The sequence below is a fragment of the Platalea leucorodia genome, assembly GCF_965183815.1.
Source record: "Platalea leucorodia genome assembly, chromosome: 5".
Lineage (NCBI taxonomy): Eukaryota > Metazoa > Chordata > Aves > Pelecaniformes > Threskiornithidae > Platalea > Platalea leucorodia.
The window spans coordinates 75,398,401-75,423,222 of NC_138827.1; the positions used below are offsets into that span (position 1 = coordinate 75,398,401).

General features: G+C 42.8%; 1 protein-coding gene across 2 annotated transcripts in view; it reads right to left on the bottom strand.

Moving 5' to 3' along the window:
- Positions 1-10,813: 10,813 nt before the first annotated feature.
- The window catches only part of UBE2E3 (ubiquitin conjugating enzyme E2 E3), a 60,612-nt gene continuing 46,603 nt past the window's right edge, over positions 10,814-24,822 (bottom strand). The window contains exons 3-6 of one of the 2 annotated variants that reach the window (XR_014228416.1): positions 16,253-16,385; positions 14,307-14,454; positions 12,989-13,243; positions 10,814-12,416 (exon numbers count right to left, since the gene is read on the bottom strand). Coding sequence is in view for 1 of the 2 variants with exons in the window: in XM_082314460.1 (XP_082170586.1) it covers positions 13,146-13,243; positions 14,307-14,454; positions 16,253-16,385 (379 nt within the window). In the remaining variant the exon portion in view is untranslated. Of the gene's footprint in view, positions 13,244-14,306; positions 14,455-16,252; positions 16,386-24,822 lie in introns of both variants that reach the window. The other variant, XM_082314460.1, reaches the window with a different exon arrangement.

Sequence of the window (24,822 nt, forward strand, 5' to 3'; positions counted from 1 at the left end):
GGCAGCTCTTCTCCCAGGAAATACTCTTTTCTCTGCTTTTGATGCTGGTCATTGTCAGCTGTAGCACTCAGAAAAGCAGAACAGGAAAGATAGAGGAGCTCTTCTCCCAGGAAATACTCTTTTCTCTGCTTTTCATGCTGGTCATTGTCAGCTGTAGCACTCAGAAAAGCAGAACAGGAAAGATAGAGGTAGTACTTGACATAAGTTGTTCCTGAAAGCACCAGCAGCTCAAATTAGCACAGGGACTTACCTGGCAACTTATGAGGGATGGGGTGCTTTGGTTTTGTATGTTTTTGACACATGGCAGCGTGTAACTTGAGTCGCAGTGCGGGCTGCTCTCCAGCATGGAAAGAAGGAGCAGAAAGAGTGTGTAACTGAATTCAGGCAAAAAACAAGAGCTGGGTTTCACCGTAAGGCAGAGAAGAAGTAACCCACTGCTGTCCCTAATTTTGTAGGGAGCCAAGAGTGCTCTCTACATGGACAGTGAGAGTCTCTGGTGTTGAGGAACACCACTATTAACTTGATTTCTTTGTTAGTGTCATTCCCACCTATGCAACAGCTCCTGTCCCGAAACACCTGAGCCGCCATTTGAATCAGCCCAGCGTGTACTCTATTTCTTGTTCTTCACTGTGTCTTTTTTCTGCAACTGCTGAGAAATACTGAAGTGGAGGATATACAGATCAGTGCCTTGGAGCACTGGTTTCAATATAGCCTGAGATATCACAGACCCTTGGCACAGATTTGTAAGCAGATTGAATGACTGTAGAAGATGAAAATAAGGGACTGACTGAAGTACACATTGAGGTTAGCATAACATAACAATACCGATCCACCTACAGGATTCGTGGAAGAATCTGAAGGAGAATATTTAAGCCAAAATTTCCAAATTTATATTCCAAAAGTTTATGACGTCAATCTGTTACCAGCATATGACTTGATTTCAAAGACTCTCTTCTGATGTTAATGTATAGGCTAAGGCCCACCCTGACCTTCAATACATAGGAGAAATTTAATAGGATTAAAATCCTCCTCTCTCTGTTGCATCTTTTGAGGAAGTCAAAGAAATAAACAAAAAGAACAGTAGTTCCCAGACTTGCAATAAAAGCCTAAGTGACATGAATCTCAGGTCTTGGGTCCAATCTGTCACTGCTCCACCTGTAAGTTTTGCGCTGAGTTAAACTGGGGGGTGTATGGCAGCAGTCGGTGGCAGCTGCCCAGCCTTAACTACAAGGAAAAGTCAGGTATGTAGTCACAGATCACATGAATATTTTTGCTGAAAAAAACGCCAATCTCTGGTTCAAAGCTGCCATAACCAGAGATAGGTCTCAGGGAATATTTTGTTGTTGTTGTTCTTTTACTTTTTCTAATCCAACGTAGACTTCCAGCATTCCCAACAACATCCTTGAGGAAAGAAGTTTCCTAACATGCTTCCTCAGTGCTTTGAGGAATATTTATTGTCTTTAGTTTGTTTCGAAACTGGGCTGTCCTTGCTTCATCCTGGCATTGGAAGAGACGATGAGCGATCAGTCCCAGGCATCGCTCTTGGATGGCAAGCAGCAGCTCAGATCCCATTGTGTACATAAAGTCAGACTCTTTTCCTTCTGCTTATCACGTTACATTTAACTATACTGAATTTTATTGGCTGTATTAAATCCTGGTCACTGTAAGTTATTTTGATAGTTCTTCACAGACAGCTCTCTTCTTAACCATTTTGAATAACTATAAATCAGCAGCAAACTTTGTCCCCTTAGTATTGAGCCCTCTATTGCTTGCTTGCTTTTAATAGCTTCCCTGATCTTGTAGCTAGCTTTTTTTTTTTCATATTTTTAAAAATCTTTCCTTATAAGAGCTTTGCTCTGAGACCCTATATACCTTCTCAACAGAAACAGGTTTCTTTCTTTAGATACTTCGCAGTCTGCTTGTAATGATTTTACTCCTTTGAATGTACTCCTAGTGTACTGTTAACAGGCTTCTACATTTTCATGTAGTTCTTTTTTTATTTTCTTTTTCCAAATATGTCTTGGTTTCTGGAGCTCTAGTATCGTTGCTGAACAGAAGTATATTTTGGGCCCTGTTACAGGGTAGCTCTGCAAAAGTAGCATTTTGCCTGCAAGGAGCAGGGCTGTGGTGCTTTTGTTTTTCATTTATGGGTGCTTTCTGTAGCTGCTCAGTCTTGGGACCCCCAGCCATGGCCCAGAGGGTAAACTCATCTGGGGACCAGTCTTTGGGCAGCACAGCTTCTCCCTCGGTGGCCTCCATCCAGCAGCACTCCAGCCCAGCGCCAGGCTTTGTCTGTCTCCTAACCACATCCCTAACCCTAACGGGATAAGAGCAATGAAGGCCCAGTGGGATCACAGCCGTCTCAGAAGGCAGCAGGCACGGCAGCCGGGATTGGGAAATCTGCACCTTCCCCTCCACGTCTTTTGTCTTACAGTCGAATTACCATCCCTCTCCCTAGGAGGAGGACGAGTAGAGCTGTCCATCTGTTCCTTTGCCACCAGTCAGGCCTAGCTCCAGCACGTCGGTTTTTCTTCACTCCCACTGCCTTACTCCTCTTGTTTACCAGAGAAGTCCTTCAGATGGGTCCAAGCTTTTGGGTTTTATTCAGTCAGGCTTTATTTCGGCCCTTTGCATTGTGTTGGATTTTTGCAGCCACAGTGGCAGGCTGAGCTGGCCCTTGGTTTCTGGCTCTCTGAGGAGCAGAGACCGCACGCTGAGCATAGCTGGCTCCTTGCCACCTGCTCCTGTGATAGAGGATGGGTGTCAGAACAAAGCTGGCGGCATGAATTGGCATGATGAGGTGAGAAAGTAGGGTGCACGGTGCTCCAGCTGATGCTTGCCAATGTAATTGCCCTTCAGGCAATAATTCTTGCCAGTGTGATGGCCTCCAGGGACCTTCTGCAAGCCAGTGTAAGCCAGAGCCGCTTCTGCTTCCCCATCACTCAGCTGCCATGAGTGTTAACCTTATATTAATTCAAGACTGAACCCCTAGATTCACATTAGTCAGTTTCTCATAATAACAAATTGAAGGAAATTACCTCTTTTTTCAAAACCCTTAAAGCGGAAGGAAAAGAAAGCAGTAGCAAGATTTGGAAGGATGGCCTTGGGAGAAAAATCTTTTGTACTGTTGCACGGTATAAACACCATGAGGAAAGTGTACTCATCTGGTGCTTGCAGCCTGCTTGGCAATTGCTACAGTAACTTGGTTGTTCTTAAACCAGCAGAAGCAGCTCCCAAAGCTGCTTTCCCAATGCATCCCTGACAATGGCCAGGAACGGCAGAGTCAGTTGTACGGCAACAAAAGGAGGAAAGCAAGAACTACTGTAAACTTAAGGCAGAAAAATAAGATGGGGACAAGACCTGAAACGAGCTAAGTCAGCTCCCTCAGTTATCTGCAATGAAAACAAAAAAATCTGAAATCTTAGATTTCAAGAGACAGCCAGATCCTCACAGTAAAAGTCATCTCTAGCAGGTCGGAGCAGGTAGTATCCATGGGGACTTTTAAACTTTCCCTTCTCCGGAGCTTCATGTTTCCCAAATACTTGAGTCTCAGGGCACTGCAAAGACCTCATCCACTCCCTTCTTCTGGAGAGCTGGGGGTTGAATACCAAGGACTAGCTTGTCGCTACACTTTCAGATTGCTCTCAGATAAGCTTCTCAGTTGATTCTTGTTTTGTGAGCTTTTTTATTTTACTGTGTGGCAAATGTTCCTCAGCTCTGGATGACTGCTGTTATACAAATAAATTGGGTTGGGTCACGAGTTGTACCTCCTCTCTTTGTAGTTCCCCCTCTAAAAGGAAGTTTGAAGGTTCCCAAAGGCTAGCCGGACTGAACAGCAGCTAGAAGGCCCACCACCCTGAGGGAGTGAGCAAGAAGGTCCCTCATGAAGTAGCAATGGCCTATAGGGAGCATCACTGTGATGGATGGGGCAGATGGGTCATGAAGTGCCTGGGGTGGGGCCTTAGTGCCACGGGAGCTCCCCACGATGCTGCCCTGTGCCAAAGTCCCAACCTGAATCCTGGCCTGATTGGAAAAAGCCTGGTCATTTTTAACCAGCTGTCCAAGCACCACTGCTGACTGTTTAAATTGTTAAATGTTTAAAAAGTCCACAGCCAGGAAGTATTGGTTCTCCCCAATGCAGTTTGTGGGACTTGGCAGTAGTTTTAGAGGATTTCCAGCACATTTGCAGACCTACAACATGTTCAAAGCATAAATCTCAGCAATTTGCATGAACCATCCCCCTTTGCAGTTTATGGCTCTGAAAATGTCTTTAATAAAAACCCTACCACAGGAAATGTCTTCAGACGACTGCTATTTCACAGCTTCGCTACGGGTTCCTAGTGTAAGTTAATAAGGCAAACACAATACCTGACGTTTGTGATGGTAATTGCCCAGGCCTCACTTTGAATAATGCCTAAATCCGATTGTGTGTGACTTCCTTTGCAGAGTATCTGAATTCCAGCATAGGTCGAGGCCTGAAAAATCCATGGCTGCTTTAATCACTCAATTAAAGCCTTTGAAAATCATTAGCCATTTGGTAACTTTAAAATATTTATCCATACATCATTTTTAAGCAGACAGTGCCAGACCAGCACAACTCCACTTGTTACACTGGGGGACTGCTGCTGGAGGGGCAAAAAGGAGCAGCATTAATGCACTGCGGCGGAGTAGGCAAGTGTGTCACCCAAGCTGAAAGGCTGAGAAAGTCACAAGTCGCCTCTGTCAGCTCTACCGGATTTACAATGTTCAGCTGAGGTCACCCTTCAAGTGGCAACATACAAGCCAAGGGCCAGGAGGAGTCTTGCTGGCTTGCAGAGCAGTACCCCCCCTCACAACTGCCCCGGGTTTGGGTAAACTCCTCCGGGACCCGAACAGCAGAACCAACTGCGCAAAGGAGAAGGCGAAGCAGCGCCGTCGGAATCCTTTGTTAGGGAAAGAAAACCAGCTGCCCGCGAGGCCGGTTTTCAGAGCGGGACTTATGAATGAATATGGCTTATAAGGAGAGGAAAAAGAACTTTCGGATGCCAGGAGCCTAATATTTAATCTAATAAAGAAAATAGAAACTGAACATGATATGTCAGTCCATCTGGACTAAATCTACCCATCTGCAAAGATTTAACTTTGAAAGGTAGTTGAAACACTCTCTTCTTAACTTGCATATTTATTTTCTTCAACTGCCTCTTCTTTGGAAGCAGTGGCATCTAAGTGCAGCACCGCTATTCTAAATATAAGGTCTCTCTTTCTGAGAAAAAAGACGCTCAGAGAGCACGAACAAGTAGGCTGGGAGGCACTGACCAGCACAGCGATGCTTCACGTCCCTCTCGGGCTGTTGGGCTTATGTAAGTGATATTTAGGTTCGTGCAGCTTGAGGTAGCTTAATGAACTCGGGAGAGATGGAGTATTGGGCTGGCAGCAGCTATTTCAGATGATCTATTGCAGTTTCTTATTTTTAACAATTCGGGGGGGTAAAAATATACTTTAAAGTGAATTGTCTGTCCTTAGAGTGCAACGTAGCGGCTGTTGAGTAGAACAAGGCAGTGAGTCACGCCGCTGCCCCCCCAGGAGCAGGGGAAGCCCCAGGCCGCAGGATCGGGCCCTCCCGTCCCGCGGGCGGCGGGCTGCGCTCGCCGCAGCCCCCGCTGCGCTGCCGGGTGAGGCGCCGGGGCCGGGGCCGGCACACCGCGCCCAGCTCCCGCACACGCTGCGCTGCCGGGTCCCGCGGCTCCGGGCTCCAAAACCCACCTCGGGCGGAGCACCGCCGGCTGGGCGCGCCCCGGCCGCAGGCGGCCGCCAGCCCCGCAGCGCCGCGCCTCCCGCCCCCGCCCGCCGAGCGGCCGGACGGCGGCGGTAGCCGGTGCGGCAGCGACACCTAGCGGGCAGCGCCCGCCCCGCAGCGGAGCGGCCGCAGCGCCCGGCGCCTCGCCCCCCTGCTGAAGCTGGGCGGCCGGGCTCGTTGGAAGCGGCTCCGGTGTCCAGCGGCAGCTTGCCGGGGCAAGCCAGGGCCCGCCGAGCGGAGGAAAACGCCGAGATTCGTGAGCTGACTGCGGTGGGAGCGGGGGACCCCACCGCGGGAGGGCTGCTGGCAGCGGGCCCCCAGCCCCTCCGCCCGGCCGGAGGAGCGCGGCCGCCCGCCCGCGCTGCGGGGAGGCTGCGGGGGAGCTGCGGGGGCAGCTGCGCCCGCGGTGCCGCGCCCTGCCGGGAAAGCCGGCACCTGCAGGTAGCTGTGCCTGCCTCAGTAGGAACCACGCCGCTACAGCTGCGTTTAAAAAAGCCCGCTCAAGGGAGAACTTCTCAAATGTTTTATTTGGCTGTTTCCTTCGCTAGCTATTTATTTGGCTATTTATTTTATTTCCTGAATTTTCTCATGGAAATGCAGGAAATTAGCTGAGCCAGAAAGGCCAGCGTTTGGTTTGATTTGTCCTAACTTTAGTTTTTCTTTAATGCCAAGTTCAGACATTTGATGTTTTTTTATACACGTGATTGATAGTTTCTGTTTTCCTTCTCCCTTGCTACAAAACTCCACAGTACTTCACCTTTTTCATTTATTCCATCTGCTAGTTTATAAATGCTTGGATCAAATATTATGCAGTAGGCAAGGGAAAGTTGTAGTAAAGTCCGTGATTTATCTATATAATGATGTACTGAACTAGGCAACAGTCCTGCTAATAAGCAGCATAATCTTCCAGAAGAACTACTGTGTAATTTGATTCTTACTCCCTTACTTTAAGAAAGATCATTCAAGTCATTTTACAGTAAAATATCAACTAAATCAATGAATGAAGCTTAAATGATACCTTAATGTTTTTAGTTCTTCATTAAATTCATACTTATGAAAAAAAAAAATTGGGTGGAAACAGCAACACTCAGAAGTGAATAGAATGAAAAATGTTGCTCGTACATAATAACTAATCATTCCAGCAGTGAAAGGACAGCACATTAGCTTCACAGCTAACAGGGAAACTCAGGCAATGGCAGAAAAGCACAGAGTGTATTAATATTTCCCTTCAGAAACTGACAAGTTTAAAATAATTTGTCACTTTAATTCCACTGCCTATAAATTAGGAGCTGTAAGTACTGGTAACATCTCTGTTTAGCTTGCAGTCAAGAGAGTCCCAGCTTGGTTCAAATTTTCACAAATGTACGCAGATTTAAAATGCTGGAATACATAAACACAACCATAGACTTCTACGCTTGCAAGAAGCTGCCTTCCTCGGTATAAGAAATGCCATCACGCACCACTGTACTTTAACAGCTTCACTGCGCTTCCATTTATCACCTCTGCATTTCCAGCCCCACTATCGCTGCCTGGCTCCGTGCATGAACACTAGACTGTGGATTCCTAACCCAACCGTACCCTTCAGAGATACATCCCGTTGCTACATTCAGAGGAATGGTCTCCCACAGGATTTGTGATTCACCCCTGTCTACCTGTATGATATCCCAGAAAACTAATCTCCAGGATGACAGCTCATTCAGCACTCTGGAAAATTTACCCATGCTGAGCTCCTCTTTAAATAATGACCTGACATTTGTTCTGTAGAGGGAGACAAAGCCCAGACTGATGAAAACAGTTGGCAGCTGCTTTCATTTGTGCCATTCAGAAGCCAGATGATTATTTGTCCTTGGGGACCCATCACTTCTTGGCAGACAGACCTGTCCAGTGCACTTTGCTATTACTTTTGCTGTTACCTCCCACCCCTGGTGCATGCAGCACACACACAGAGTCAATGTTCAAGGCAGATGAAACTAAAACTGACTGCCAAGAGCCAAAGGATTTCACGATACTGAGAACTGGGAGATAAGATCACGGATGAATTCAGTGATGATAAATACAAAGTAGCAGATATTGAGAAAGACAAATTTGTTAGCCCTACATAAGAGGTTAAATTAGCTATTGCTCAGAAAAGAGATTCCAGCATTTTTCAGCACAGCTTAATGAAGACATTAGGTAAGCAATAAGCAGCAGTCAAAAAGGCAGAGTATTACAAATTACTAGGCGAGCAGATGAAACCAGAAAACATTATTCCAGATGAATTGCGAGTTCAACTTTTGCATACGGCATGCAGCTCTCATCCCTTTAAATTAGCTGGAGCAGAATTACAAAATGTACAGACAAGGGTGACCAGGATAATCAGAGCATCTTCCATACAGGGAGAGATTAAATAAATTAGGACTTTCCAGTCTGGAAAAAGAGGTTACTAGGGGCTGATAATAATGATGGTACATAAAATCATAAATGGGATCAAGGAGGAGAACAGATGCAATTATTCGTTATTTCTCACAGTACAAAACTAGGAGACACAAAATGAAGTGTTCACATAGCAGGTTACATGTAATAATCACATAACAAACAAAGTATTTTTTCACACGGTCCGTAATTAAACTGTAGCATTCACTGTCAAAGGATGTTGTGGAGGGTAACAATTTAGGATGGTTCAGAGATGTTTATCTTGGACAACAAAGTTACAAAATGCTTCCCAATACTTGGAAACACTACATAAGCAGATAGGGCTGTCCGCACCTTACCTGCAGAAGACCAATAGCAACAACGATGAAAGAGAGACAGCTACATGCATTGGTTGTTCACCCACAGTGGTCCCACCACAGCTTACATCCCTATAGATGCAGAGCCTGCGCTCAGACGTAGTCACCACGAGAGGATAAGTATATTTTTCATACTACGCCTCTTGTTTTAGCTATTCCTGGCAGTTTTCATTTTTAAGGATCCCCCACATTGTTGCTAGTATGTTGGATGTTCTACCCAGCAACAGAGGCAGTCATTAACTGCGCTCCAGAGAGACATGCACGCAGAGAGGTGGGGGAAGACAAGCTGAAGCAGGTTTCCCTCTTTAAGGATAAAAAAGCAAAAGCCCCTACGTGCTGCAAATGTTCCAGCAATTATCTTCCAAGTGCATCACCTGCTCTTCCACCTAAGTTACAGCTGAACGTGTCTAATTATCATTGACATCAGCAAGGTCAGGCAGCAGTACACGCAGCTGTGCTGTTCTCTCACTTCTCCCTTTAAAACACGTGCTCTATTACATGATCTCTCCTGTTGTCTTGGGGTCCTCTCCGGCCCTTTCAGTCGGGATGGTTAGTGAGGGAAAGGGGGTGGCGGCTCAGCCTTGGAAGTTACCATGCCACACAAATGCAAGCGGTGCCACCAGGCAGAGGTTGAAGGGATACTGTACACGAAGCAGTGCCAAGTTCTCAAAAGTTTCCCTGGCTATAGCACAGGCTGCAGAAATACAACGTTGGTTTATGGCTGAATCAAATCTCATTTTAGTCATGCTACGGTCACTGTTCTTTGAAGCTGTTTTAGTTCAGGATGCCTTCCTTCTTTCACATGAATATCCAATGCTGAGTTTTGCTGAAGAAAATGCAGGAAAGATGAAATTCACTCTTCAGGCTGGAGTCGGGAGTCCTTCCTTGCCATCTGTGCCCACGCAGACGAAACCCCAGGGGCAGAAGACCACGCGATCAATGTAGAAGCTGCTGCTGCGGTCTCCAACTTCCTCCCCTACCGCGCTGCGGTGACCCAGGCAGGGCCACGGGGAAGCCGTGGCAGCAGCAGAAGGGGCAGCCGGGGCTGCCCTGCGGCTCAAATCTGCACCCAGCTGGTGCAAAGCCCCTTGGCCCGAGGCCTGCAGCTCTCCCGTCGTGGTGCAGCCAAGTGGGGACACTGCTGCGAGGCCACAGATCTGGTTCCCACACATGAAGGTGAAAAAGGGGGAAGCTTGGTCTCACTTTCTGCAATACACATGGCCACAAATAGCCTGGTACAGAGCAGGAATTGGCGTGCAGCAAAGCATGGCAGTTTCCTTTCCCCCCCAAGAGGCAGGGAGGGAGCAGAGTACGAACCAGACCTGGTTCAGTTCCTGCTTTCCTTACAAGGCTGTGCAAGCCTGGCCCGTGGCTCAGGCTACCCTGCAGTCTTGCTTTCTAGCCCCATATGACTCCCTTCCCTTCCCGGCTATAGACTTTGAACTATCGCTAGTCAACATACATCAGTAATTGAGACGGTCTCCACATGAGGCGCCCTGCACATCGCTAAGACATCACAGAACATGAAGGAGCTTACCAAGGACATGTTAGTACAAAAATAATAAGGCCGATATATATTTTTCTTTTCGTTGTATTTAATATATTTATATTTAATACATTTATATTCACTCATCCCTTCTCATTTGATATGATGAAATATTTGCTCTGAATGTAGCCACCACCTCAGCTGAAAAGCAGAGATGTGACTGTGCTTGCCCTCTGCTCCTCAGCAGTGTCACAGCTCAAAGGCTGGGACAGCCGGTTCCCACCCGCGCGCCCCCTGTGCCGTGAGATCACGGAGCCCGGTTCGGGCACCTTCCCAGCCAGCTGCGTGCGTTCCCCACTCAAATCCCAAAGACAACAGCACAAGAAAAGCCCATCCAAAATGGAGAGGAAGAGGGGATGTGCGATATCTTTAACTGGTCTTTTCACAAAAACGTCATTTCAACTCACTTTTTCCCAAATACAGAATCCAGCGATTTGTGATAAGAAGATGGAACTCAAAATTAAAACTGTAAAATAGGATCAGTGCTGTGCTTTGGTAGTGTCCGGTATTCACCCCAGCACAGCCAGGAAGGAAATAGTTTGAAAACACCAGATGCTTGTTGCAAGGGGTATTTTGGATGTATTTCCAGCAGGCATTTCTTCCCCCCCCCATGAAAACAGACACACATTCTCATTTAACAACTAATTGATTTATTTAACAATACAAATTTCTTTCTACTGCATGGTTTAGCAGAGAGAACTTGAGAAACAAAATTAGCTTCTTTTCTTTTTTTAAAGTTTAATTGTTTACACAAAAACAACCTTTACTTCAGTAAATATAAAATTTACACACAAAAAAACTACATTAAAAAAGAACAGAATCATGACAAACGAACAAAAAAAAAAAAAAAGGATGGGAATTCAGTGTAAAGGATCCAATTGCAAGGAAGGCAAGATGGGGCAACACTATCAAGGCATCCCACTTGTACACCTAGGTATCTGAAGTTGTAGGTACAATACAAAACCAAAATACATTAAAACTAGGATTAAAACCTGTATTTTTATACCATAATATTTTATGATATAAATATCTGTAAATTCTGTAGGCAACACAGTTAACGTGTGAAATACATAGTTTGCTCTTCACTGGGAAGTCACTGGAGTGGTGTACGAGCACCGTGTCACCCACGAGTGTGCTAATGGTCAGCAGCGAGCAGACTTTAGACGTCCAGCCCGGATGTGATAGCCCCTTGTTTCTTTGCCAATCTGTGCTATTTCTCACACGTCCAATGACATAATGAGAAACTCTGGTCACCTTCAGCAGTGATTTCCAGCACTTCATCTCCTGGCATTCGTCTGTTACCTGACTTAGGCATATTCACCTGCCAGATCCCCTGTTTCTCATTCCCTTTTGCACTTTATAACCTGAACTCTAAAGCTATCTTGTAGCTACCAAGAGAGACTGGCTTCTAGGTTGAGATATTTGGGATACACAGTTCTTCAAGCCACCTTCAGGAATCTGTAGAAATATTTAAAGTAGGGTGGACAATTCATGGTCAAAGGTTATGTGATTGATACAAAAAACAGGGACCTATATAATGATGGCTAACTTTAGACCTAAATTTTTAACATTTTTTCTATTGCTTTAATATTTAAACTTAACATTCAGTTTTCATATATTAAATGAGCAGAGCATCTTATTGATGGAAGTGCTACATTATCTCCAAAAACACCAGGGAGTAAGGGAGACTGTAAAGTTTAAAATTAACTGTAATCTTAAAAATCATTTAAAGGGATCGAGTCTCTTTTTTTTATAATCAATATTGTGACTGGCAACCTATAAAAGCTTAAATTATAAAACTATTAGTGACTCTACTTTTTAAACTCTATGTACTATAAAGCTGTATATCTTTTGTTACTTATAGATGTTACAAAATTTCCAAGCCAGAAAGTGAAGGGGGGGGAAACATAGTCTAAAAGTTTTACAGATTTCATTTTCACTAACAAAGGTTCATTTCCCCCACAACTGTTTTTATGTCATAAAAATCTGATTAAATTTATTCTACTACTTTCTTTTTCTGGACAGATGATACAGTGTTCAATCATGCTTTGGAAGACCATTTTCAATGGGTAACTCTAGTTCTCTAGATCAGCAAGTCCAACTTGCTTTACTCGGAAACAAAAGCACCAGACTATCTCTAACTTGGCCCTCGTCCTGCAAAAAAAATTTGTAGCAAGACTCAGGCAGTCTGTTATGAGAGCAGGACTGGCCCTGAAGCAACCAGCTACATTAACTTCTGCAGTAAGCATGTGCAACGCTCTCATTCCAACTTGAGAAAGAGCCGAACAGTATTAAATTTAAGGAAATTGTAGAAATGACATTTGTTCTGTAAAAAACAAAACAGGAAAAACTTAAGCAATCCACAGGTGTGCATTAAACATTTAACAGCAAGCCTTTGCTTATGTATATTAATTTAAAGATTATCCACAGGGATCTGTGATACATTGGCCCTGCCTTGTTACTATAATTAAATTTATTCAAATATTAATTTAAAATAGGAAAACAAAGAAACTGCTCCTTGGGGAACATGTTTATTGTGTTTGAGATGATACACTGGGTGCTCTCTGAGCTACAAAGGGAAAAAGGAAATCCTTTCATTACAAACTGACAAAGGTAAAAGTTAAAACAGTTTTCACAACAGCATGTACCACATATTGGAAATAGATCTGGGTTTAATACAAATGACATAATTCCTAGTAATCTACAGCTACCTTTAATAACTTCATACAGATAATGAATTAGGCTAAAATGCACTATAATATTTGGTTGACTTCAGGAACAGTATCCTTAGTACATCACAAAATACATTTTGATATCCCAAAGAAGCAAGACTTGCAAGTAGGCATTTTAAACATAACTAATCTACAGCTACAAATTTCTACTCTTGATAGCATTTACCTTTTTGGGGGGCAGTATCCCAGTCTTCAAAAGGATAAAAGCAGAGTAGAATCAGTATAACATATACACAGAAGTCCGTATTGTAAAGGCTATAAAGATTTGTTGCACACTGCAAAGTTGCCTTCTGCACCTTCACACTGCACAAGTAGTTTGTCATTTATGTTGCATATCTCTTGGTCCACTGTCTGGCTATCCTGTCATGTTCTGCTCTGTTGGTCAGGTACTGAGTGGCTATGCTTCCAACCAGAGGGTCAGCTGCAAAAGGCAGGAGAAGATACATTAGAAACCGTTCCACGATAATAAAAAACCAAAAACCCACATGATTTAAAATACATCATCTATTCCAAAAGATAGTCTTTGTTAGGCCAGAAAATCTGAGAGATATAGTGGGACTCTTATCATACAAGACGTTTCCAAGAGAAAACACACAAGGCACAATGAACAGAAAAAGAAAACAGAAAAATCTGTTGTGGTTATCTGCGTATTAATGAATCTTGCCACAGCCAGGTGCCCTGCTTTCACCCCTTTGCAAGGGCCGACGGGCGTAGGGGACATTCAGTGAGTGCAGCCTGGCGCAATCCTGTCACAATGCTGGGACAAGACAAGTGTACGTTAGGGTATCAGGTCTATGGACACACACTGAGGGGATCCAGTTTGCTTCAGGAGTCATAGAAGAGGCTAATTCATTTCTTCCTGATCGTTACCAGTCTTCTGCAAATGAACTGTCATCTTAGCACTACTGCTCAGTTCCTGCCCTGACTGCAGGCAATTAGCATTCATTGCCTAATGACACTGGTCACACACTTGTTGTTGAGAAACTGTACTGCTTTCAGTAGAGTTCCTCCCAACAGGAACAAGGAACTCTCTTTGAAAAAGGGAAAAATTGCTCCGCCCATTGTCCCCCTCACATTTGCAAGATTAAACGTTTCAACTGCTGTCTTAAGAGAAGGGACTTCCTGTGGCCCCTTCCAACCTGCAGGATTTATGAGTTTACAACTCAAGAGAACTTTGTTGCTTTCCTGGATCGACCACTCACTTGCTGCAGCTCCTGTAATACAGACCTTCAATGACATCAGCTTATTTTCTTCACCATACCTTGGGGAAAAAAAGGGCTTAATGCTATTTACTTTCTGTTGCGCCACAGAAGTGAAAAGTGCCATTAAATGTGGGACAGCATCCAAGCAGGAATGTTTCCTCCCCAATTTTAAAAATACTAATTTTTATTTAATCTGCATACAAGCAAATATGCAAATTACATTCCATGGCAAATAAGTCAAATGACTAAGAGTGGACGCTCAGTAAACTATCGGCTCCTTACCTGGGTTGCAGTCTGTCAGAAGAGAACAAATAGACAGCAGAACCTTTGAAATAGTCAAAGCAGGGCTCCAGTTGTCTTTCAGGATATCCAGACAGATGACTCCCTGACTGTTGATGTTGCAGTGATAAATTCTGGTACGGAAAGTAACCTAGGATCACAGCATAAGAGACAGAAAGAGAGTCATTCGGTGTTGCCCAGGGACGCTGCCCCTTGTCTCTGAGCAGCAGCAGCGCCGGGGGTGCTCCCAGTTCTGCAGAGCTTCTGTGGAGGCAGCTCCTCACCGCTCATTTTCTAAAACACAATTATTTAACAGAAGAGAGCGTATTTACTGTAGTCATGGCTACCTTGGAGAAACCTACCACAGAGATCTTTGGTGCGCAAACTGCTTTCACGCAGGCCCTCTGTCTGGTATCCGCAAAAATTAGGACCTACTTTGTAGTACTGTATGCTATTTAACGAACATCCTGCATGTCAAGAACGATCTAATCACAAACTTAACTTTACTGTGGTTTCTGAAGGTGAAGAAGTAGACAGAATTTGGCTGCATGTGCAGTATTAGTTGATCTTCTCCTTTCTTTCAAAAGCCTAAATATAGTCCATGAAAATTAATATTTAAAATTGCAGTATTGTATTATTCTTGTCCAAATTAGCAATGAAATCTTTGCCTTACCCTTCATTAGGCAGGACATAATATACATCCAAAACAATGCTATCAATCACACTAACTAACACCATTCTTGTTTTTAAATTATTTCAGACTAATATCGGTAGAGCATGTAAGCATTATTCTGCACAAATAAGAAGTTAGAAATATTTAAGTGTTTTGATTACATAATGCACAAGAAGCTGAAAGAGATTTTCTTTTTCACACAGATGCAGGGGGGGAAAATCCGTGATGTTTCTGAAACTACTGAAAATTCAAAAATTATCATGCTCTTAAAAAAACCCCACAAGATTTTCATGAGGCATTTGTCTAAAACTCTGCATCGCTTCATTATAACAATCTTAACTCAGAGAAAATTAAATTTTGCGGGTTTTAGAGAAGTGTGAAATACATAGAGAGTATATTCTTCTTTACGCTGTAATCCTTCTGGGAATGAAAAAAGATATCTGATTTATAACATAACACTGTAGCCACAAGAGCCGTAAGTTGTAGAAGGGTTGTGTGGTAGAATGTATCTAGTGTTTGTGAATGTCAGTGTCCTTTCTGGTGACTTGGTCAAGAGCTGTAATTTGGCATTAAAGGAGGGGAGAAGGGAACAACCTTTAACTTCTTTGATAGCCGTTAGTAAATTATGATATCTTACATATTCATACTATTTCTGAGCAAGGAAATGAAATTTTAGTTTAAGTTAAGATTAGTTGCATTTAATAAAAAGAGCTTTTACTTAAAAATATTATCAGACAAGGTTGCTGATCTTGCCAGTAGTAAATAGACTGACATTTTACAATAATGGAAATCATCACAGTAATTTACCCGATTTGAAGTCACGATATCACACTCTAGTTGTCTATCTAAACTTATTTTAGCTTTCTGTTATTTTGCTGGAAATTATGTGAAAATATATAGTACAGAATCTGGTTCATAACAAAACAAAGTTTATTATATATATATTTTAGTAGCTGGAATGAGAAGATGAAAGCATAAGAAGGTCTTGTGCCATCTTCTATTAAAATTAAAATTTCTTGAATCTTAACTCTTGATCAGAATTATCATCTCATTTACCGCTTGGTAAAGCTTGGAAATCAGTATTGACTGTGGTAATCAGGAAACAAATTAGACACAGGATTTTTCTGAAATTGCAAGCCAAGATTTTGGACCTTGTACTTTTCAAGAGACCATAAAAAAATTTGATATTCAGAAAGCAATGAGCATTCACTCACTGCAAGTTACATTCTTCTCACATGTGAAACAATGATAAACACAATAAAAACCTTACCCTTACCTTTGGTGGCTTGAATGGATAGTCAGATGAAAATGTGATATCCAGGAAAAACACGCCTCCTTCGTATACAGAACCTGGAGGTCCAAGTATAGTAGATCTCCATTCATAAATGTTATCCCCTTTAGGACCGGCACTGTTTAAAAAAAAGAGGAGAGAGAAAGGAGGAGTCAGGTGTACCTTTGGGAGAGGCATTTTATGGATTTCCTTCTACATTCATTTTGTTTAATACAAACCACTTCCCTGTCTTGAACATCTGCCTAATTTCCAACTGATCTCACTGCGCTCAGTGTTTGAAACAGGCACAAAAGCTGGGCACTCCGCTGTCCTTTGGAGATACAGCAATGAAACAGATTGACCATGAACTACTGGACTGTCACTGTCTGAAACATACCCCCCCGATCTGCTTTCTCAAGTATGTGGTTGCTCTGAGCTTCTGCATCATGCCCTTCCAATGACATCACATCCATACACAAAAGGAGTTGTGTATCTTGACCACATTCATCTTCTCCAGACACTAAACGGATCATACCTCCATAAAAAATGTGACTTACACGTATATTGGTACACATTTACTGCCACTTGTTTCACAGACTAGAGTGAAATGTTACTCCCTTGGGCAGGAAAAAGGGATGGGAGAGACAGAATCAGGTAACCTGGAACGGAGCTTCTTACAGCACTGTTAATCCAAATAACTGTTTTCTTCAGGCATTTTCAATCAGCATTGAAACTACTAGCCAAAAATAGTTTATTTTAAGAAGTACAATACTGAACGCATTTCTCACTAGGGGAAGGGTTATTGCATAATTAATAATTGAAGTAAAGCTTTGAAAGAAGGGATAATGAACAAGCATTTTCTCGACTTCTGAGACATCATACTTAATGCTATTATCTCACAGTAACCATCTAACCTCCTCACAAAAAAAGGATCAAAGCAGAATCTTATTTCTGTAAGCAAGTCTCAGGGTAAAAATTAACCTAACCTTTTGCAAAAGGACCTGAATCTGAACCGCTGAGATCCAAACTGACTGCTATGGAAAACAACACCGCTGAGCTCAGGCGGGCACGGTGGATTCATCACATCTCTGCAGACAAGTCAATAACACAGCACTGTAAAAGATCCTTTCAATTCTCCCCACCGCGGCCGCCTCCAAGGCACCACCTACATCTCGCAGACACATGGTGAAGTGTCCCCATCCTGCTCCCTCTGCGGTGCCAAGGAACGGGCACGGAGGACCGTCATACGGGATTGCACAGGAAGCAAGCGACAGGGCATGGCACCAAGCTGTAGCCTGGGGGTTTGTGGTTTCTGGCATTGCTCGATACTCAGAGGAGCCTCCCTACAAGCCCTCCAAGTGTTAAGGCTCTTCCCATGTCATGTCACCTCACGTATTTGTCATACATATGTCCGCAGTCTATAACATGGCATGTTGGACATTCATCCCTACTATGTAGCCAAACATGTGGAGACACTTGTCAGGGACAAGGAATATGAGCAGTCTGCACTAGGCATCTGCAATTCCTGCACCAAAAATTTAGCTATTTTTACATTAAGATCATACTTGAGAAACAACCAAAAGCTGATTTTGATTATGAACTCCCTTTCAATTCATAATTTCCCAACATGTTTTTTATCTCGCGGACGTTTCACATACCAAATGTTTAAACTGTTATAGGCCTTTCATTAACAGGACAAAATAATCATGGATTTTGGCTGACATCCTATTTAATTAAAAACAAAAAGTATTTGATGGAACTGTAGCTATTTTCCTGTTGCCAAAATGAAAGTAGGTAACAACGGCGTGCTGGCCTCCAGAGTACAGCTAAGAAAGAAAAACTAGAAGTGCTGTCAAAATAAAGTTTGGGTCTGAAATTACTGGTCTTGCCTTTCTATTTGCAATGCATGCACAAAAGTGGAAGAAAAACAGTAGATAAATTTTAGGAAAAAAAAAAAAAAAGAAAATCCAGAGGCAAGGAGGTCCATTTTCGATGATGTAATGAACTGTTCGTACCCTCAGTCACTCCAGAAGATAATTCCATTCATGCTCTCTAAAAAGCAATTAGTGTAAGAACTGAAAATATTGGGGCAATAATGACAATATTTAAAACCCAGACAGGCCACTGAAATGTTTTAATTAATTATTGACATTCATCAAGCTTACAGCTAATTAGTATTGTGCTTGGAAACCAAATTTCTATGGAGCAATTTAATTTCAGCATTAGATGTCCTAATGACTGTTTTATAGTTTAATGCGGAGGTTAGTGCTCTTGCCTCGTGGGTCAGGTACCTTTCCTTCACACACCTCTAACAGCTGGATGCAATTCAATCAGATTAATGAAATAGCTGAATTAAATTAGTGACATATTTCAGCCCAATGAATCAGTCACAATTAAGTGCGGCACCAGTCCGGTGCCAAACTATCTGGTAATCACCAACCAAGTCAGAGCAAGGGCATCTATCAGCTAGTAGCCAGAAGCTAAGTGCAATAACTCTCTGCCTATTACTGTCTGCTATCCTCTTCTATGCTACTGCTAGCAATATATAAAAGGATCGGGCGACAACATGAGAAGGGGAACTCCTGACCTTGTAAGTGGAAGAAAACTCTGTGTTCAAAACCCCTCCTACTGCTGAGAAAAGATTGCTGCAATGTCAAAAGTAACACAAAGCTGTAACAATAACTGCACTCAGATAAAGGAGAAAATTGTTAAATCAAACAATTTCATTACATCTGATTGAGGTTTGTGAAATTTCTATTTAACAGCTGAAGCGCTGCCTCACTTCCAGTGGTGCAAAAGATACCCTTGCTTCATTAGCAACCTGAAAATCCCTGCAATTACTACATTATTGGTGTGAAGAGACACGAGATTAAAGAGCAGAGACAAGACACCACACTTGGCTTCTACCACCTCTATGTTTCCACTGGGGATCATCAGCCAGCCATACCCTACTTTGTCTTTTGTATACGTACCAAGGTAATCTTTTTTGGAAGTAAACAAACCCACACTCTCTAAGGCTCAGCGAAACACACCAGACCTATTCATGGCAGCCTCGGCCTCTGCAGTGATTTCCACAAGGACAGGACAGTGGGGTTACACCCACTTGGCTGACTGCAGAAGAAGAGCAGAAAGCGCAGTCCTGCCTCAGGCAGCACCTGGGTTGTGTACCGAGCTGCAAGCGAGTGCCGGAGCCCCACTGGAGTCACTGCCGTCGACTCTCCGTCACCGCAGAGCATCGTCCTGGTGCCGCAGGAAGCCACAAGGAGGGAACTGCTACTCCCTGGTGCAAATCTAACTTCTCCATTCCCACAGAGGACACCAAAAAGCCCGGGCTGAAAACTGGGAATAAGGAGGCTTTACTCTGTCCGCAATTTTCTATTTCATTGATACACTCAGAAGAAATACTCTCCTCCTGTTGGGCGCTAAAGAGGCTGGCATGGGAAGTGCTTCTAGGGGCTGTACTTGAGCTCTTTATTCCCAGAAGTTCTCCTGCTATTCAAGAGACTCACTCTCCTATTGCAAGCACAGGCTTCAAGCATCCCACCTTAAACCTTGAGAGCTGTGGTGAGTGACAGCCCAGGAATCTCTCTCGCGGTCTGCTGCACTGGACAGAACACCCCAGGCAGAGCGCTACAATGGGGAATTTCCATGGGCTTTTTCCCTTTCCTTTTTTCATCACTGAAAGACTGAGCTCCTTCTGACTTCCCCCATGGAATCCATATGGACATAAAATACTCCTCTATTCTGTCCTTCAAAACACAAAATCCCGATGGAGCAACAGATGTGATGACAACTTCAGTGTTTTGGCTACACAGCATACATGTGCAGTTCACTGCTACCAGCCTGCTGCCCTCCTAAATTAGCTTACAGTTAATCACAAATTCAGTAAAGGCACCAGCCATATATTCTCAATAAAAGAACCACTTGATTAATTTTTTAAAATATGGGCAAAAAAAATCTCAGACAAAGTAACAAAGCAAATTAATTGAAATGACAAAATATTCTTTGCAAAATTAAGGGGGTTTTACTTCATACATAAAAGCTGGATTGATTTTTTTAATAAATTAGATAAATTGACAGAATAAAGTTAACTGGCTACATCTGCTTCCTAAGTAAATATTCATTATGCCACTTCACTGAGGGATATATACCTGATCCAGATAAGATAAAGGATTTATAACCACGCTCTATCCAAGCTAGTCCGCTGAACAGATTTAATTTACAAGTGTGACTTCAGATGGTGAATTTGAGAAGACATGAGGTTAAACTCTAGGGGCCCATGAGGTCACACCGGGTCCTTTAAACCTAACTCTGCTGAACCCTGGCTCTCAGGTTTCATGAAGAAGAGCTTTTCCAGCACAGCGTTATGAGCATTCACACGGATGCAGCGGCATTCACACCAGCAAGAAGTCTGTTAGAGTCCTGATGCAGCGGTTACAGAAATCAGAATTCAGCATTTGTTACAATTCACTATATCAAAATGCATTAAAGCTGCCCATATGGAACTAGCTGCACGATGAGAAACTAGGACAAGAAATTTCCAATCTACATGATGTTAGTAGCATACTGCTTTCTGCGCTTGCTAAATGCGCTTCTCCTGTCAACAGCACTCCTCTGAAACATGGGGCTCTAAATTTGGTGACAGAATGCAACTTCATAGTACTGAGACTGTGATAATTAAGAAGTAAAAGGGTGAAGGAAAATGTAATTTAGCTAGATTTGATGTTAACTCTGTTATGCTTTATTATGAGAAACAATTTGGGTCTGCAGTACGATACAACCGAGGGGAAAAAAAAAAATCTGTTTTTTAGGAAGTGGCCTCTGTCAGACTCTAAATCAGTCTTATGAGAAATGTCATTGGTACCTTAAAACTAAAGGTACTGGTCTATATCCCAAGATGCCCATCTGGGGTTCCTACATAGCACAGATTTAAGTGGTGGAATATTTTCCAAATTCTTCTTTCAAAGGCTCCACCCTTAGGTCTGATACCCAGGCAGGTACCACAAAGGCAGCAGCTAACAAACCAAATGGGGTACCTGGAGTGAAAGTTAGGTAAGGAAAGAGCCCTCTCCATCCTCCCCCAACTTCTTTCTCAAGATGCAATTCAGCGAAGGTAAAACTCCCATAGCTCTTCACAGACTGCTCAGCCACAGCGACTCTGTCACAATGGTATAATTTTTACAGCAATGTAAGAGAAGACAGTGCTTTAAGAAAGGAGTAAGATATCTTTTTTGATTTTTTTTTTAATTCAACTGAAGGTACTAAGGAAAGGAAGAACAAATGCCCTTAAGTACGTTCTACAACCTCATGCTCGAAAAATCCGCTTCCTAAAGCTACATGGTGAGTTTTGCAAGATCCACAACACAGCTTCAGAAACTGAGTTTTACAGATCCTGCAGTAAGAAAGGCACTAAGCACATCACCAGCATGAAAGGCTTTGTTTTGGGGAGCAATGTCTCATCTAAAGCTGTCGGCTGATGTTCCAGTTCAGCACCGCGCCACTGGAGGCTAACGGGGCTGTAACAGATCCTACCAGCACATACAATTCAGGCAAATACACAGATCCCATCTGTAGCGAGTCTGCCTGCCTCACCATCTCCAGTGGAAGGAGAAAGCCCTCACACCCAGGTAACTTCAAGTTATTGCAGAGGTGGGGACTCAAAGCCACCATGTAGGGTACCTAGTGTGGATGCTGATGTTTGCACCTCAGACTTCCCAAACAATCAGGGTAGAGAGATCGGTGACTCTCTGTAGCATAAGGAGCATCTAAATACTCCCTAATAGCAAGGTTCTCCATCTCTCTGGTGACACCTACTTTTCGCTGACTGCATGGGGAGCTTGGCTCCTAACTCAAGCCTCTAAGCTCAGTACTCCATGTATTCCTCACCCTCCATGCAGTGAGAAAGGGTTGTCTAGCTCTGTATTCACACACTACCTTGTAGCACGCTAGCTTTTTGACTACATATAGATACACACTGCCATGCTGCTGGTAATTAAAAAAAAAAAAAGTCTCACAAAGAACCAAAGGATCTCTGTCTGGTGCAAGCTGTCTGAGAGTTAGTTCAGTGTTACTCTGTGAAGACTGGAGAAAGTACAAATCACTTACCAGTAGTTGTATTTTAATGTTAAACATGGGAATGGAAAGATGTTCAGATTATTCTCCTGCTTTGATATTTCCAACATTTTGAAGAAAATTTATCCATTACCTTTTTTCCTTAATCCTCTTTTCCCAATTGCGGAGGCGCTGTTGTGTTTTTGGTTACAGAGCACAAGAAAGGAAATGATCATTAATTAAAAGACTTAAAAAAGGGTTTAAAAAAGGGCTTTCGGTCCTGTGCCCTTTAAAAATTAACAAGCATGGACAGCAATTTCAATTTTCTTTATTTTTCAATGCCTCATTTACAGGGCTTTCTGGAGTACTTATTCTCAGCATTCATATTATCAGCACTGGTGCCTGAGCACCTCTACTTACAGAATCTGGGTAGTGCATGCTCTGTACATAGAAAGCATACTGGTTTCACTTGGCAAGAGCTTCAAGTACAGCCCTAATTTTTGGATTACAGCATTTTTCTAGGGTTGTACACATGTGGGTTGTCTACAGCAATATATCAAATCCATGCTGAAAACACTTTTTGATAAGGTACTAGCTATTATTAAGGTTTCCAGGTTATGTGCAATTTCTTACAAAGAAAAAGTTCCAGTCTATTGTGTTCTTTATATAGCTACAACTGTTCCTATTTTACCTGCCACTGAACTACCTGCTACATCTGTTTGCTGAAAAAGGTTATTTACTGCTTCTAGCAGACCCACAGAGGCTCTGTCTAACTGAGGATACACAGAGTCTAGTTCACTGTACAAACCTTTGCTTCTGCCACTTCCTTAAAGTCTATCATGCCCTTAAGACTGAAATCTAGAAATTACTGCTGAAAAAAAGCGCCTATTTTTAACTCGTGGATCCCCTGCTAATTCAGCTGGTTGTAAAGCAGTGCAGGACTTGTGCCTGAGGCCATGGTTTGATGCAACAGTAAATCCAACTTGAGAGCTCCTCCTACCAGATCAAAAGCAGCATGGCTACACAAAGCAAAGTGCTGATCCAACGTAAACTAACTTGGCTGAACCATATACTTTCCAAAAACATCAATGGATTATCTTTGTAACACCAGGCTTTATGCTTAATCAGGTATCGTTTGTCCTCCTGCAGCCAGCATAAAGAGGGCATAAACTTTAGATTGCATGGTCCAGCTTAGAAATGTAATCATGTGGCTGTATTTGGTTCACGTCAAATTGTACCATTCGGGGAATCTAACCGAGTGCAGATCTGCTATTAATCACCCTAAACAGAAAGATGCCAGATTGTAGTGTTTTAGACGATTCAAACCTCCAGCACCGAACTTGCCATTAGTAGAAGAACACGCACTGTTGTTACCAAGGGAAGCTGAGTGACAAATCATTTGATAATTCCATCAAAGCTGTAATATGTAGATAACCAAAGTAATGTATTTTGGAAAGCTGATAGTTTTTCCACTGCCAAAAGCCCCATTAAATCAGTTCATTGCTATAATAGCTCAACTTTACTTTCCTCTTTGTATTCCTGCTAGTTCCTAGGACCTTTCTAGCTGCTGTTAGAAGTCTGCTCAGGTTTGCCCCATCTTCCAGAACAACCGCAGCCAATTAGGGAGGCAGAATTCCTGTAATTTTTCTTTTGAAAAATAACTAACCCCAGCACGTAGTTCGCTAAATTACAACAGAAATACTGAATTTAAACCAGGTAACAAAACATATCAGATTGTTTCTATGTCTCGACAGAGGAGTTGTAAATATATACTACCCAGGCAATACATAAAAAGTTTACCAAACATGAGTTGTTTTTGAAAACAGAGAAATCACAGGATTCACAACCATGAAGAAAGTTCGTGCTGAACATTTGGTTTACTTTAAGTATCTTGAAATCTGCATAGAAGTCTCTCTCACATGCCTACACTAGAGAAATTATCCATGATCCCTATGAAAACACAGAACAGGACAGTCAGTAAAGGGAAACATTTCCTGCTACTTCACCATGTGTTCATAATAACAAAGCTGTAATTTAGCATAAAATAAAAGACCAGCTCTCTGTCATCAGTGTTGAAACACTAGTAGTACTAGTGGCAAAACGTGTGCTATTTTCTTGCTGTTGGTATAAAGCCCAATTTTTATTAAGGCCAAATCACTTTGTCAAAGAAATTTGTCTACCAGGTATGCAGTTCACATTTTCCTTCCACTCAAAATTACTGATGAACCTGTATTTAGCAAACATGGCAAATTTTGCTTTTCTTCCATGAGAGAGGCTCCTTCTCAACTCCCTAACACAAACAAAACCCATGTGGGATACACATATATTTTATTCTTCAATATGTTATAGCCTCCATACTGATGCTGCAATCCAGACTGAAAGAATCACATGGTACCTGAGAAACTGTGCAGACTTAGTTTAAGGAGTCTGCCCACAAACACACAAAATGGAAGCACTCAGACACAGGATCATTTGCCTAATGTCATCCAGAAAATGTGTGCTGTGGAGTATGACTGCAATGTAAA